This window comes from Ipomoea nil, unplaced genomic scaffold (assembly GCF_001879475.1).
Source record: "Ipomoea nil cultivar Tokyo-kokei standard unplaced genomic scaffold, Asagao_1.1 scaffold0980, whole genome shotgun sequence".
NCBI lineage: Eukaryota > Viridiplantae > Streptophyta > Magnoliopsida > Solanales > Convolvulaceae > Ipomoea > Ipomoea nil.
Window position 1 is genome coordinate 1306125 of NW_017617408.1, and position 16843 is coordinate 1322967.

At 43.0% G+C, this 16843-nt stretch overlaps 1 protein-coding gene across 1 annotated transcript; it reads right to left on the bottom strand.

Moving 5' to 3' along the window:
- Positions 1–12449: 12449 nt before the first annotated feature.
- On the bottom strand, positions 12450–14741 carry LOC109179760. The gene has a single exon (XM_019329256.1). The coding sequence runs from the start codon at positions 14739–14741 to the stop codon at positions 12450–12452; it is 2292 nt and encodes a 763-aa protein (XP_019184801.1).
- Between the last annotated feature and the right edge of the window lie 2102 nt (positions 14742–16843).

Below are 16843 nucleotides of genomic sequence, written 5' to 3' on the forward strand. Positions count from 1 at the left end.
CCTCGGTTGGTTCTGCTAACGGTAGCTTATCCTCTGATAGCTATAGTGCATGTTAGACCTCTTGTGTCTTCTGGGTGAAGAACCGGCCCTCACGAACTGGTCTGACCCCACCTTATCAACTAAAGAGTTTTTGCAAGTCCGAGGAACATTCATTCTGTGACTCGACCATTTCAGCATATTTCGGGTTTGATCGCGTAAAAATAAAGGGTAAAACAGTAGAAACTAGGAACACACGCTTTTCATAGCATTCTCACAGACAGTGTCAATGATGGTTTTTCAGGTCCATTATAAACCTGGTATGTAAGTACATAACGGGGACCAAATAATAAATATTACAAGCTATGGAATAAGAATAATATCGTAGCTATTAGGAATCAAACCATGGTGTATAGGTTGAAGGCAGGTTTGGAAACCATACCACTAGATCAAGGGGGATTAAGTGATTCCAGGGATAGTGTCCTAAAGAGGGAATAAGGGTGTCTATATATAGTGTAGAGGGCCTTCCGGATTGTTGACAAGTGTACGGCATTGGTTAATCTTCCTTATCCATCCTCCACGTGTCCATGTATGCTTCGTGTCTTCACCTACGTCTCCAGCTTCTCACCCACCTTCTCTACCACCCCACTCTACCGCTTACTACCACCCCGCCAGTAGGGGTGCCAATAGTGCGTCTGGTGGTACTTGGCCCCTGCTAGCCACGCCACACCACGCCATGGGGAGTCTGATGGGCTAACCTTGTTGGCCATGTGCTATCTAGTAGGGGCCAACCACCACCCCCTCCATGCCTTCATGCCACGATCACGAATCTGCACCATCCTAGACTACCACCCTCGCCAGTTGGGGTGCTATTAGTGCTCCAGTGGGTGCTTTGACCCCGCTAGCCACGCCACGTCATAGGGAATTCGATGGGCTAACCTTGCTAGCCATGCACTAGCTAAAAGGTCGATCACCACCCCCTCCATGTACGTACATACCTTCAATACTACGCCACCCTCAAGTGGGGGCGCCGCCAGCCAGTCGCCAGCTAGTTGTTAATGCTGCCAGCCTGCAAATATTGAAACAAATACAAGGTGTTGTGCATTAATAAACAAGAGATGGAGTAGCTTGCTGTTGGGTTTAGATGTGCGTGCTATGCTAGAGGTCTTGAGTTCAATCCCCATTAGTAGCACCATAGTTTGAAATAACCTGGACCATTGTGAATTATATTGATTAACCATAATTATATATATTCTTTGGTTAATTATTTTTTATACTTACACTTAAATCGTAGGTCTATCTAATTAGCCAATAGTTATATGCTGTGGAACCGTGTTCACCATGCGCATGGTGAACACGGGATAAATCCATAATTTCTAAGTTGTAGATTCATAATTTCTATACTGTACATTCATAACATCTATACTGTAGATTCATAATTTTTATACTGTAGATTCATAATTTTTGTACTGTAGATTCATAATACCTGTACTGCGAAGACGAAATAATGCGATTGCGAAGAGAGAAATGTCGTTAACAACAAATGAAAAACAAAATTATGAATCTACAACATAGAAATTATGGATCTACCTATGTGTTCACCATGCGCATTATGAACACGTTTCCATAGCATAATTTGCGCACATATATTGGCCTCCTTATAAATACATTTAAGGTTGTATATATACCTAGTTTTTTGTCAACAATGCCTAGATAGCACTCATTAGCTGAAAATAAAAATTGTCGCTACCAACAATTTTAATCTTTAAAAATGATACTCTATGTCTCGATCTCTTATTGATATAAAATGGTAACAAGTATATATTGTAATACTTAAAGAATTATTATATCAACACTTGTGTCATATCATGAAATCGAAACTATAAAATAGTGAATCTACAAGAATTATTTTTTTTTTTTAAGTCAAATCTTAAAATTACGAGTAATGCTACATTTTTTCCTCCTAATTTTTTCCTATATTATTCACCTTCCGACATAATAAGAACATATAATCGGTTCTTTTTGTATTTGATTAATTAATAATTATAATTCATTTTTTAACGTTGAGTAATTAATAAGAGTTGTATTATATGTCAGAAATAGTGAGCATTTGAAGGTAAAATTAGATAGGGAAAATAGCATTATTATAAAATTATAAATTTTGTCAAAAAATATAAAATTATAAATTGAATTATCAACCAACCATGATGAATTGATAGAGAACTAGCAAAATAAAGGTTTTGATCACGATGGAGCAGGTAATGGAATAATGGATACATGCATGAACTGAGTAGATAGGGGTTGATGAGATGTTTGTTTCCCTTTTACTCATGGTAGGGAACAGGAATTAAGACTGGATTTAGTCACGGGCAAGATATGGAATTTGGAAGTCAACATGGATATTTATTAATTTCTTATCACTTAAGACTGAGTTAATTCCACCGGAGGTCCCTTGTCTTTGGTAGAAATTTCAAATTTAGTATCAGACTATTATTTTTGCCATTTTACATCCTAGACTATGTTTTTGGACACTTTTAGTCCTTGTCATGATTTTTTCTATTTTTAGTAAGGGGATTTTTGTCTCTTCATAGTTTTCTTTTGTTACTTTTCTGGTTTCAACCAATTTAATTGGTTTAGAACTTTACTAGAAATTGGTTGAAAAATATGGTTACTAAAAATCAGATGTTACCTAAAGTTCTTTACTAATTAAACTGGTTGAAATCGGAAAATAACAAAAGAAAAATATTAAGAGATAGAAATGTCCTTACTAAAAATTAAAAAAAAAATCGTGAAAAAGACTAATGGCCCGTTTGGTTCACGGAATAGGCTGGGAATGGCATAGCATTCCCAGTAATAGGCCTATTCCTTTGTTTGGTAACCATTTCTATTACCAGGAATAATATTCCTGGTAATAGCCTATTACCTCAAATGAGGTAATAGCTATTACTAGGGCCCCCCCTGGTATTAGCCTATTACTGAACGCTCAGGAATAGATTTTAGAATCTATTTCCTTTTTTACCCCTTTCTTTAACCTAATTTTTTTTTATCATATATATAAATTTATCCTATTTCACCACCGTCGTTGCCACCACCACCATCACCGCCGCCGCCGCCACCGCCACCACCACCACCACCAACATCGCCGCCGCCGCCACCACCGCCGCTGCCGCCGCCGCCGCCACCACCAACATCGCCGCTGCCGCCACCACCACCACCATCGCCACAACCGTCGCCGCCCCCACCACTGCCACCGCTACCACCACCACTACCACCCCAGCACCACCATCGCCACCACCACCGCCACTACCATCGCCGCCGCCGCCACCACTACCACCCCAGCACCACCATCGCCACCACCATCACCGCCGCCACCAGAACCACCACCGCCACCACCACCACCACCGCCACAACCGTCGCCGCCCCCACCACCACTGCCACAACCGTCACCGTCACCACCACCACCGTCGCCCCCCACCATTGCCACGATCACAACCACCATCACCACCACCGCCACCGCCACCACCACCACCACCATCGCCAACATCACATATTTTTATAAGGGTATTTATGTCTTTTAAAACATATTTCATTTCTATTCCTTAAATCAACCAAACACTGTAATATAATTCCTAAAGTCTATTCCTTCCGCGAACCAAACAATAGAATACAATTTCTATTCTATTCCTTGCCTATTCCATTCCTTATGGAATAGCATTCCTATTACCTCAAAATTCATTCCGTGAACCAAACGTGCTGTAAAAGTGTCCAAAAACAATAGCCTGGAATGTAAAATGACAAAAATGATAGTCTGAGACTAAATTTGGAATTGCCACAAAGACAATGGACCTCTGGTGGAATTAACTCCTTAAGACATGCTTTCAGCAGCAAGGTAATGGCCTGGTTCGATTTCTGCTATGAATATCAAGAATTTTGATTTTAAGTTAAGCTTTTTAATTTGTGCGCATAAATGTATTATTTGGTGTTGAATTTTGAAACTAAATTGGCTCAATTTATCTCTTCAAATGCAACAACCGATTGATGAGATCCATAATATAATGGACATGGTCATGAATTTCAAAATATAATCGAGCAATTTATGAGGTACATAATATAGTTGGTGAAGTCATAAAATTTGGGTTATAAAAAAGATTACTTTTTCATTAATATTAATATTATTATTAATTTATTTTGTTTTATTATTTTTTAGATGTAGTGCACATTCTTATATGTTCTGGGCATTATTTCTTGTCCCGTGGACGAGGACGGTTTTTGAGAATACTAGGCGCGTTTGACCATTCACGGATGATGAATGATAAGTTGTCTTAATGGATAGTAGAAAGTAAATTGAATTGGGGTGTTTAGCAATTAAATGTTAGTTAATAGTAGAGGTGTTAAATGGATGGGCAGGTTGGATCGGCCCGGTTTGATCTGTCACTAGTTCGTTTATTTTTTTGATTAGATTTGAAGCGATCCAAAAATAAAAATAAAAATTCGGCTAGATCCATAGCCCAAAAAAAAAAAAAAAAAAAAAAAAAAACATTAAAACTTATATATCGACTGGCTTAAGTTATGTATTCCTAAGTTTTACAAGTTTAAATATTTATTTGTTAACTATTTAACTTAAGAATTATTACAATAAAAAAAAATATATAATACCATTAATAAGAATAAGTTAATACGATAATACGTAAGAATTTATTAATAGGCATAAAATAAATATCACACTTTCTAATGTGATAATCTCATGAGTCATTACTCTATTATAATATATATGTATATAATATTTTTATATAAAAAAAAATGTACGAGCTAGCGGGTCGGATTGGATCAGCCCATCCCTTGGGCCAAATTTTAAAGTCCGGCCATATCCGTAGTAGAAAACGAGTCAACCCATTGTAGCAAATGGACCGGCTCAGATCGGCCCAAATGGGTTGGATCTGGAGGGGACTTCAGACAGTCCTACCCGTTTGACACCTCTAATTAATATTTAATTTTTGAATATTTGATAATGGATTGTGTTCATTATTTTGTTCAGTTAATAGTATCAACAGTTTGTAGAAAAATGTTTATTAAATTAAATGTTTTCTATTAGTGGGTAATATGTAAACTGATTTTAAATTATATAGATCTTTTTTTTACACTTAAATTATTTTCCGTTTTAGATATAAATTTTAAAATAAGTTAGTTTTATTGTTCTTATTATTATTTTAACAATTATTTTTATTTTTATTATAATAATAATGCAACATTAAAATGTAAATTTGAACAAAAATTGAATAAACAAACATCACAATAAATCAATAATCAATAATTATTAAGGATACTTAGAGTTGGGGTTCAGTCTTTTGGAAGAATAATTATTAAAGATAAACTAAACTTTTAAAAAGAAAGTTGAAACATACCAAAAAAAAAAAATTATTTATAGTAATATTTTTATTTTTAACTTATTGGTATCAATAAACTAAGCCAAAAAAAAATGAAGAATAATAGAGACAAACTAAGTCAATTTAAATTGAAGAAGAATAGAGACAATAGGACTATAGAAAATAAAATTTCAACCAATTAGTTAAAAATATATTATAGATCCACAAACGTTGAATAATAATGTCTACTATGAACTTAACAAACATACACCTATTATTTAAATGATGATCTAGAGTAGTTTTTATTATGCTACATTTAAGTGTTGGAAAACATTTAGAAATAAAATTTAGGATCCGTTTGGAAACCTAAAAAATGTTTTCAGAAAATTATTCATTTTTCAAAAGTATTTTTCTTTTTTTTTTTTTTTTTTTTTTTTTTTTTTTGTGTTTGACAGAAGGTCAGAAAACTATATTTTTTATTTGCTTAAAAGTTAATAAATTACATTTTCTCTGTTTTGTTTATTTTCCTAAAAATGAACAGATTACTCAATCCCTGGTCATTCTTCCAAAGTTTCACCTCTATGACCAGTTGAGCTACCCATGCGGGCTATTATTATTATTATTATTATTATTATTATTATTATTATTATTATTATTATTATTATTATTATTATTATTATTATTATTATTATTATTATTAGTGGTGGTGGTGGTGGTGGATGTGGAGTAGTAGTGGTGGTGGTAGATGTGGTGGTGATGGTGGTAGTGGAGGAGGGGTGCGGGTGGGAGGATGTTGTGTTATCATAGTGGTGGTGAGGGATGTGATATAGTGTTGGTAGTGGTGGTGGTTGTGGTTGCGGTTGTGGTTGTAGTGGTGGTGGTGGATGTAGTGTGGTGGGGGATGTGGTGTGGTGGTGGTGGTTGTTGTTGCGGTGATTGTGGTAATAATAATAGTCCAGAAATTAATTTAGAAAAGAAGGGAGTGAAGAGAGGGATGGAAAATAAAGAATCCAAAAAATGTCTTCTGATTAAAAACTGTGAAGACATTTTTCGCCTAACTAAGCCTTTTTTTCGTTAACCAAAATGAATATTTTCCTTTGACATCATTTTCCTCAGTACCGAAACACTGAGAAATCCAAAAAATGATTTCTGAAAGCCATTTTTTGAGTTTTCAAGCGGACCCTAATGACATGTTTGGTTCATGGAATATGTCAGGAATGGAATAACGTAACATTCCAGGAAATAAACCTATTCCATCGTTTGGTTGGATCATTTTGTCTTGGGAATAACATGCCTAAGAATGAGCCAAGAATGAGCTATTACCTTCGCAAGGCGAATAGCCATTCCTAGGGGGGGCCTTGGTATTGGTTATTCCCATGTTCTTGGTAATAGCTTTTATATCACAAATACCAAAAATACCCTTTGCACATTATATAATATTTATATTTATTTAATAAATAGAATGTATTATATAAATATATATATTTAATTAATTATAATTTTTATCTATCAATCTATCGATAAATATATATATTTAAATAAATTAATTGTGTGTGTGTGTGTATATATATATATATATATATATATATATATATATATATATATATATATATAACTAACTGTATAAGACTCCTTAATTATGGAGCCTTGGCTTCTAAATTAAGTAGTCTGCCTATCTGCATGCCTAGCGGGTGAGCATTGTAAGCTTGCCTAGTGGATGAGCATTGCAATTGAAATTATGGAGCATTGAGACTCCTTTTATAGGAGCCTCAAGACTCCATTCCTTACTTCTCCAACCGATGTGGGATAACTGGAAAATAAATATAAATATAAATATGTATTTGTATAATAATAATAATAATAATAATAATAATAATAATAATAATAATAATAATTATTATTATTATTATTATTATTATTATTCTCTCTCACACACCACATGCATATAAATGTATATAAATATAAATATAAATATAAATAAATAATATATATATATATATATATATATATATATATATATGTATATATATATATATATATATATATATATATATATATATATATATATATGACATTCAGTATATCATAATCATATTCATTATTATTATTATTATTATTATTATTATTATTATTATTTTGTATAAGGGTATTTATGTCTTTAAAACCTATTTCATTTCTATTCTTTTAACCAACCAAACACTGGAATACAATTACTAAAGTCTATTCCTTCAACCAACCAAACAACAGAATACAATTCATATTCTATTCCTTACATATTTCATTCCCTGTGAAATAGCATTCCTATTCCCTCCAAATTTATTCCGTGAACCAAATATGCTGTAAGAGTTTTGAAACAAATATTTACTATTTTGATAACAAAACAATGTTTAAAATATCACTCAAGTATATTTTGAAACAAAACTTGGATACCAATGTTAAATGTTAAAATAAAAATATTTTTTCATATAAGGAAAAAATGATATAATATTTATCAATATATCTATATAACAAAAGTATTTTGTACAATATGAAAATATGTTCACGTTTAAGATCGGGCTGCAGTCTCTAGCCCTTCCTGTCGCTTTGCAGAACCTCACTTTCCAGATGGAAATGCGTAGGCGACTGAGGGAGTATAAGACCGGGCTGCAGTCTTTGGCCCTTCGGGTGCGCCAAACTGAGGAGGCTTTCCTGGCAGAGCAGGCTAAGCATGCCAATGCCAAGTCGGTGGAGGTGCACACCTCCGAGATGCTAAGGGTCACCCGTCAGTGGGAGGAGGAGCGGGACAAGGTCGCGACTATTGCTGCGACTTCGGTGGAAGATTACAAGAAGTCGGCGGCCTTCGAGATTTTATTATTAATAAAAATTTCTTGCTTTTTGCTTCTTTCGAACGGTCTTGGCCTCGATCACTCTTTAACCACTTCGTGATTCTCAAAATCGAATTCCTCAACCGGGGCGACTCTCGAGGTTCGCAAGAAACATTTTCAAGGATTCAAGTATCCACCTCGGATCTTACCTCGCTGAGTCCCTTGGTCAAGGCGACTTCTCTTTGTCTTCTTCACGGAAACGACTAAGGGTCTAGGCCCGTGTTCCCTATCTTTCTCGCCGAGTCCCTCAGTCGAGGCAACTCCTTAGGCTTTTTCTTTTCTTAGAAACAGTTTAGGATCAATGCCCCGTTGTTTCTTTATATGCTCGCCGAGTCCCTCGGTCGAGGCAACTCCTTTTGGCTTTTTCACGGAAACGACTAAAGGTCTGGGCCCTTGTTCCCTATCTCTTTTGCCGAGTCCCTCAGTCAAGGCGACTCCTTAGGCTTTTTCTTCTCTTAGAAACAGTTTAGGGTCAATGCCCCGTTGTTTCTTTATATACTCGCCGAGTCCCTCAGTCGAGGCGACTCCCTTTGGCTTTTCCACGGAAACAACTAAGGGTCTGGGCCCTTGTTCCCTATCTCTCTTGCCGAGTCCCTCAGTCGAGGCGACTCCTTAGGCTTTTTCTTCTCTTAGAAACAGTTTAGGGTCAATGCCCCGTTGTTTCTTTATATACTCGCCGAGTCCCTCAGTCGAGGCGACTCCCTTTGGCTTTTTCACGGAAACGACTAAGGGTCTGGGCCCTTGTTCCCTATCTCTCTTGCCGAGTTCCTCAGTCGATGCGACTCCTTAGGCTTTCTCTTCTCTTAGAAACAGTTTAGGGTCAATGCCCAGTTGTTTCTTTATATACTCGCCGAGTCCCTCAGTCGAGGCGACTCCCTTTGGCTTTTTCATGGAAACGACTAAGGGTGTGGGCCCTTGTTCCCTATCTCTCTTGCCGAGTCCCTCAGTCGAGGCGACTCCTTAGGCTTTTTCTTCTCTTAGAAACAGTTTAGGGTCAATGCCCCGTTGTTTCTTTATATACTCGCCGAGTCCCTTAGTCGAGGCGACTCCCTCTGGCTTTTTCACGGAAACGACTAAGGGTCTGGGCCCTTGTTCCCTATCTCTCTTGCCGAGTCCGGCAGTGTTTGGCCGTAATCCTTTTATTCAAGTTTCGAAACTTAGGTGCTGGTACATGGCTAACCTCTTTCTACTGGTAGAATTTCTTCAAATGGATGACGTTCCAGATCCGGTCTACGGGCTTGCCCTCCAAGGTTTCAAGCTTGTAGGTGCCGGCTTGGACCACCGCGGCAATACGGTACGGTCCTTCCCATTTGACTGCGAACTTGCCCCCCTCCGTGGGTTGACTCGCCTGCCGGTCTCGTAGCACAAGATCTCCGACTTGGAAGGTTCGTGGGCAGATCCTTCGATCTCGATACCTTTTTACAGTTTGTTGGTACTCGACCATCCGGGCGGCTGCGGCTTCCCTTCTCTCTTCTAGGAAATTCTTCTCAATTCGGAGGTTCTCTTCGTTCTCTTCATCGGAGTAGGTGCGGACTCGCTGAGTGGGCTCTACGACTTCTATCGGAACCTTGGCCTCGAAGCCGTATGCTAGGGAAAACGGGCTCTCGCCAGTCGCTCGTCGTTGCGTAGTGCGATAAGCCCATAGGACTCGGTCAAGCTCATCCGCCCAATTCCCTCCGATGTCTTCCAACTTCTTTCGGATCCCGTCTACTATGGTCCGATTCGCATTCTCCACTTGTCCGTTGGCCTGAGGGTATGCCACGGATACCTTGGTGTGATGGATGTCGTGTCGACGACAAAAGTCGGCGAACGCTTGACAGTCGAACTGTCGTCCGTTGTCGCTAACGATATGCTCGGGCAGGCCAAAATGGCAAATCACCTTCTTCCATAGGAAGCGTCGACATTGATATTCGGTGATGGTGGCTAGAGGCTCGGCCTCGATCCACTTGGTGAAGTAATCGATGGCCACTATGCAGAATTTCAAGCTTCCCGGGGCGACTGGTAACGGTCCCAATAAGTCGATTCCCCATTTAGCAAAAGGAATGGCCGTGGTGACCGGGGTGTAAAAGGTGGCTGGCCGCGTGTCCTTCCTGGCGAAGGCTTGGCACACGCCACACTTCGCTATCCACTCGATGCAATCCCGCATCATGGTCGGCCAGTAGTATCCTTGGACGACTAGTTTTAGAGCGAGTGTGTGGGCGCCCTGGTGGGCGGCGCAGATGCCTCTATGGGCTTCATCCATTATCTTCTCGGCCTCGGGCCTGAGTAGACATTTCAAAAGAGGACCCCCCGAATGATCGCTTGTACAGCTGCCTATCGAGGATTTGGAACGAAGGGGCTTTTCGTCGAATCTTAGCGGCGACTCCTGGGTCTTCGGGCAATTCGCCTGTTTCCTTAAATCGTCGGATATCCTCGATCCAGAACATCTCAGGGTTCTTCCCCCGATCCCACTCTGAGTGAGTCACCTGCTGGACTTCCGACGGCATCTCCTCGATACTCGGCCGACTCAACTCTTCCTTCTGGCAAATCTTAATGAGGTGATCCGGCACCCCTTCCAGTGCGATCTTGGACAGTAGGTCGGCCTCCACGTTGTCTGTCCGATAGATATATTCTATTTCGTAGGCCCTGAACTCCTTTAACATCTCCACCGCCTTCTCCTTGTAAAGGGTCATCCGAGCGTTCTTAGCCTCACACGTGCCAGAGATCTGTCCTACTACCAATCTAGAGTTAGTTTTGATCTGCAGTCGTTCTACTCCCAGTGCCTTGACGAGTCGAAGACCGTTCAACACTGCCTCGTACTCGGCCTCGTTGTTGGTCGTTGGGAACGAATAGCTCAGTGCGTAATATAGTCGGAACCCTTCTGGTGTAATTAGCACGACTCCGCCCCCGCAACGTTGTCGACTGGCGGCTCCATCCGCGTGCATTTCCCACCATTCGCCGAAGTCATCTCCCGAGGTGCGTACCTTCTCTTCTTCGCCCGCTGTGCACTCGACCAAGAAGTTGGCCAAAGCTTGGCCTTTTATGGAAGGCCGTGGCTGATACTCAATCCCGTACTGGGTTAATTCCACGGCCCACTTCACCAGACGTCCGGACGACGAGGGGTTCCGCAAGACGCTCCCCAATGGTTGATCAGTCAGCACTCGGACAGTGTGGGCTTGGAAGTAGGGCGCCAACTTGCGCACGGTGATCACCAGCGCGTAAACTATCTTTTCCAAGGCTGAGTACCGTGTCTCGGCGGCTTTCAAGGAGCGGCTCACATAATATACCGGGCGCTGGGCACGCTCCTCTTCTCGGACCAGCACCAAGCTCACAGCCTTCGGGGAAGCGGCCAGGTATAAAAACAGAGGCTCACCCTCCTGTGGGGTGGACAATACGGAAGGCGTAGAAAGGTATTGCTTCAATTCCTCGAACGACTGCTGGCACTCGACTGTCCAGGCGAAGCCTTCCTTCTTCTTCATGGCCTCGAAGAAAGGTATAGTTTTATCCGCCGCCTTACTCAGGAAGCGACTGAGGGCTGCCAGTCGACCCGTCAACCGTTGCAGGTCTTTGACGGAGCTGGGGGGTTGCATATCCATGATGGCTTGGACCTTCTCGGGGTTAGGCTCAATGCCTCGCTTAGTAACTATATATCCCAAGAATTTTCCACCTTGCACCGCGAAGGCACATTTCTTTGGGTTCAACTGAAGGTTATATCTTATCAACACTTGAAAGCAGTCAGCCAGATCCTCCGCGTGCTTGCTCTCTTCCCGGCTTTTGACGAGCATGTCGTCCACATATGCGGCCATGGATTTTCCCAACAGATCTTGGAATAGTCGGGCCACCATCCGGGTATAAGTAGCTCCGGCATTCTTGAGTCCGAATGGCATGACTCGATAACAATACACTCCATCCGGTGTCAGGAATGCGGTTTTCTCCTCGTCTGCAGGATGCATGAAAATCTGGTGGTACCCTCTGAAGGCGTCCATGAAGCTTAACAGGGCCGACCCGGCGGTTTCGTCGACTAGCTGATCGATCCGAGGCAAGGGAAACGGATCTTTCGGGCAGGCCTTGTTGAGGTCGGTGTAGTCAACGCACATCTGCCAAGCCGGGGGCTTGGGTACGAGAACTACATTTGCCAACCATTCTGGGTACTTGACCTCGCGAATGTGGCCCGCGGCCAACAGCGTGCTCACCTCCTTCTTCACAAACTCCCTCCGATCATTGGCGAGATATCGCTTTTTCTGCACAACCGGCCGATGGCCGGGATCTACGGCGAGTCGATGAGCAATGATGGATCGGTCGACACCAGGCATGTCCTCCGGACCCCAGGCAAAAACCAGCCGGTGCTCTCAGAGCACTCTAATGACCTCTTCTCGTACTTCTTCGGGGAGGCCGACTCCAATTCGGACCCGCCTATCCGGCTGATCAGGATCGATCTCAACTTCCTCCAATTCCACCGCCGGCTCAGGCGAGGTATCATCGTCTTCTTTGGGGGTATTTCCGTGATTTCATGGACCTGCATCTCACGCTTGCCCATTCCTCTACAGGCTTGCAGGTAACAGTCGCGGGCGACTCTCCTGTCGCAACGCACCGTCCCTATCCCATTGGGCGTGCGGAACTTCAAGCAAAGGTGCTCGATGGAAATTAGGGCTCCTAGATCCTCCAGACCTGGTCGGCCGAGTATAGCATTATGCGAACAGGCCAGATTCACCACGATGAACTTCATACTGAGTTTCTGTACGTCGGGATAACTGCCAATCTCGACTGGTAGAGTGATGGATCCTTCTGCCTCCACCGAGTCCCTTGTGAAACCAGCGAGTGGAGTTTTGACGGGGTTCAGCTGTTCTCGTGTTAATCCCATTTTGGTGAAAGTCTCGAGGTATAGCACGTTGACGCTGCTTCCGGTGTCGACCAGGATTCGCCGAACAACCACTCCGTTCACATCCATCGCTATAACCAATGCGTCCCGATGCGGTGTCTCTCCCGCGGGTAGATCTTTGTCAGTGAACGTGATCGGTTCTTGGCACGCTTTCTTCGAGCCTTCTTCACGCCTGTATACCGTCCCGACGTATAGCTGTCGAGCCCAGGCCTTTCTAGTATTCGCCGAGTCGCCACCCTCGGGCCCGCCGACTATCATGTTAATAACTGGCTTTTGACGCCACTGGGCTTCGTCCTCTTCGGAAGCCGGCTGCTTACCCCGATCGTTCTCTGCGGCGGCGGCCGGGTCTCGATCCTCCCGGTTCGCCGATCTACGTCTCCACTGGTTAGGGGGCGGGGTTCCTTGTTGGATGATACCTTCCATGATCTTCTTCAAGTAGAAGCACTCTTCCGTGCTATGAGTATAGGATTTGTGGTAACGACAGTACTTAAGGGTCTTACCTGCCTCATCGTTTATTGCGCGGTCATCGATCGGCGGAGGCGGAGGCGGAGCGACTGCTTGTATCTCATGCACTGGCCATTCGGGAACCGGCCGATAGGGGTGCACGATGGGCCTGTCGTATGGCCGTCTGATCTCGGGTCGCCGGGTTGCCTCCGGGCGCCTTTCCTTGGTTTCAGCTCGCGTCCTCTTTCCACTGGCGGATCCTCTGAGTTCGCGCTGTCGTTTGTGCTTCATAGCCTGCTCCGTGTTGGCCCTCTTGTTGGCCATATGTATGGCTTCCGCGTAGTTGGCCGGGCGGTTGTCACGTAGGTGTCGGTACAACTGCCCGGATCGTAAAGATTCGATGAAAAAGGTGAGCGCGGTCTGATCTTCGACCTCCTCTATAGACTGAATTTCCTTCTGCCAACGAACCAGGTAGGTTTTCAGGGGCTCGCCTTCTTCTTGGTGGACATCACCTAGGAGAGTCAGATCCTTCTGTGGCTTGATGTTGGCCGCATAATGGCTCATGAAACAGTCGGCCAACTCCTCGAAATTGTGAATCGACTCTGGTGGCAGCGCCACTAGCCACCTTTGCGCGGAGCCTTTCAGCGTGGGTAAAAAGGCGCGACACATCACCAGGTCTTGCACTCCCAAGACCTGCATTTTGGCCGGATAACCAAGTAGATGCTCGCACGGGTCCCCTGATCCATCGAACGTAGCTTGCTCCGGGAATTTGAAGTCGCCGGGTACTTTGTAGGACATGATCTCGGAAGAGAATGGTAAAGCGGTGAGCAACGTCTGCCCGGGAGATTTGGACTTACCCCTCATCTGCTCTCTCAGGTCTCGTACCTCTCGGGCCAACTGAGCCACGTCGCCTTCATTGTGAGTGTGGTTTCCGGTGGACTCTGTGCTTTCGCCGGCTTCTGATTCGGCCGGTTGATCATCACGGCGCGTTATGCGCTCGGTCCGTCGCGTTCGAGTTTTGGTTCTCCGAGTGCGAGCTCTTTCCCGACCGGTCTCCTGGTCTCGAGGCCCTGCCGGTACGCGGCGGGGTTCCCTTTCTCCTAATCGCTCTCGTGCAGGTTGCCGCCCAGCATTCGGACCCAGCCTTGAATGGACTGATCGCACTGGTTGGCTCTCTGCCCGTCGATTTTCCTGTCCGTCTTCTGGTCTTTGGGACAATTGCTGACGGCGGGGCATCGGTCGAGAAACCGACTGCTCCCTCGCCCCTCGACTTGCGTCGGCGAAGGCTCGCCCGAGCGCGTGAAGTTGCTCCGGGGTGAGGGGTATTATAGGCGGTTACCCGTTCACCGGCGCCGTTTCGTTTCCTTGACTTTGGGCATTTCGTTGGTTCAACTGCTCTCTCAGGTCTGCCTCTACTCCGCCGTTTCGGTTGTTCGCTTGATCTCGCCCTTCCGACATGTTCGTGATGCTTCTTCAGTCGACTTTGGGACTCGCCCTACTCAGAGAGTCACGTAGCTTTTCATTTCAATCCCCACATACGGCGCCAGTGTTGGTTTTTAGGTTTTTGGGCCCAGGGAGGTCCAACACAACCTTAGCTGGTGGATTCACCTTTCACACAAAATTGCAAAGAAATGGCAGTACTCGTAATTGCTTTCAATGTGTCTCTCCCTTCTCTCGGGATGAACTTGTCTAGATTACAAGGGTGGAGGAGCCTTTATATAGCAGGCTCCCCTCCTACCGACTTGAAGGCCATTAATGGCTAACTTCAAGACTAGTTACAACCATCGAGCCGTTGGGTGCCGTTACCGGATCGGCCAACGGCTCCTTGGATCCGTAACAGTCTGACCGGGTCCTGCCTTGAATGCCTCCAACGGCTCCGGGGCCAGGTCTTCTTAAATAAGGCTCCTCGACGCTCGCCTAACGGCCCTGAACCGTCTCTTCGTGGACTTGGGCCTGGACCAACTCCTGGACTCGGTCCAAGTTCTCACTGGGCTTCTTTCACTGCTAGCCCACGTTCCTTGTCTTGGATTCCCTTTTTGGGCCAACCTTTCTTGGGCCGGGGTTCTCACCCCATCAACAATCATCTTATATTCCATTTGTATATTTATATAACAAAGATAATAATAATAATCATAATCATAATATATTATTATAATAATAACAATAACAACAACAACAACAACAACAACAACAACAATAATAATAATAATAATAATAATAATAATAATAATAATAATAATAATAATAATAACAATAATAAGAGTAATAATAATAATACTAATAAGAAGAATTGAATATTGAATAATAATAATAATAATAATAATAATAATAATAATAATAATAATAATAATAAAAAATCTTGAAGAGGCAGCCAAATGGAAGAAGATTGAAGGAAAAGCTTCAGGCGTTAAAAGAAGAAGAAAAAGCATCTTAGTAGCCAACAGGGTTTAATACCAAGACCTCACGCTAGCTTACACTGTTCATTTGTGTATTTCCATTCTTCCATTTGGAAACATTGGAAAATGGAGATGGAAAAGATTGGAAAATCCAAAATCCATTTGGATTGGAAAATGGAGATGGAAAAGACATTTGCAAGAAGAAATTTAGTAAACAACTTCTCCATTTTTTATTTTTTCCACTTCTCAATTTCTCCATTTTTTGGAAAATCCTCCATTTTTCCAAGTTGGTAAACGACCCCATTTGCTTCTTCTTCTTCGCGTACCATGCTCACTGCCATCGTTGTCCTTGCTTAGCTCCGGCGTGTCTCCGTCGTCCACGGTGCCGCTTTTGTTGTCGTCCTTGCTCTTCTTCTTCTTGGCGCCCTTGGGCGCCGGAGCTTCCTCGGCCGCCGCCGCCGAAGCAAGTGGTAAATCGGCAAATATAATTGTGGGCTCTCCCTGAGTCGACTGCGGTGGAGTAAATGCTCACTGGCTGGGATCTAAAGTAACACCTTTTTCATAATAGTTTAGTAAAAGCTGTTGGCTAATTGGGGATTCCAATTTCCAAGTACGCTACAGTATTAATGTTCATATGTTGGAAAACACCATCAGGATAGCTCCATTTCTACAAGTCACATTTCAAAACCTTTAAAAATTATTAAGTTATCAAAACCTGCAAACCTGTAATTTGCTTTATATAAATTAAAAGCCAGAAACAAAAGTCCGCTCCCTTTTTTCTTTCAGCACTCTCCCGGCTTCCCTCCGTCGCTGCCGCCGCCGCTTAATATGTTGTAGTGGGCTTGATTGTAATTATCAGTAACAAGTTTGGCCGGTGACATTTTTATCAGAAAAACCAAGAATGGAGAAGAAGAACCAAGAAGAAGGATGGAGAAGAAGGAA

Coding starts and splice junctions, on each gene's coding strand:
- LOC109179760 (XM_019329256.1), bottom strand. CDS start 14,741: ATGCCCCGCCGTCAGCAATTGTCCCAAAGACCAGAAGACGGACAGGAA.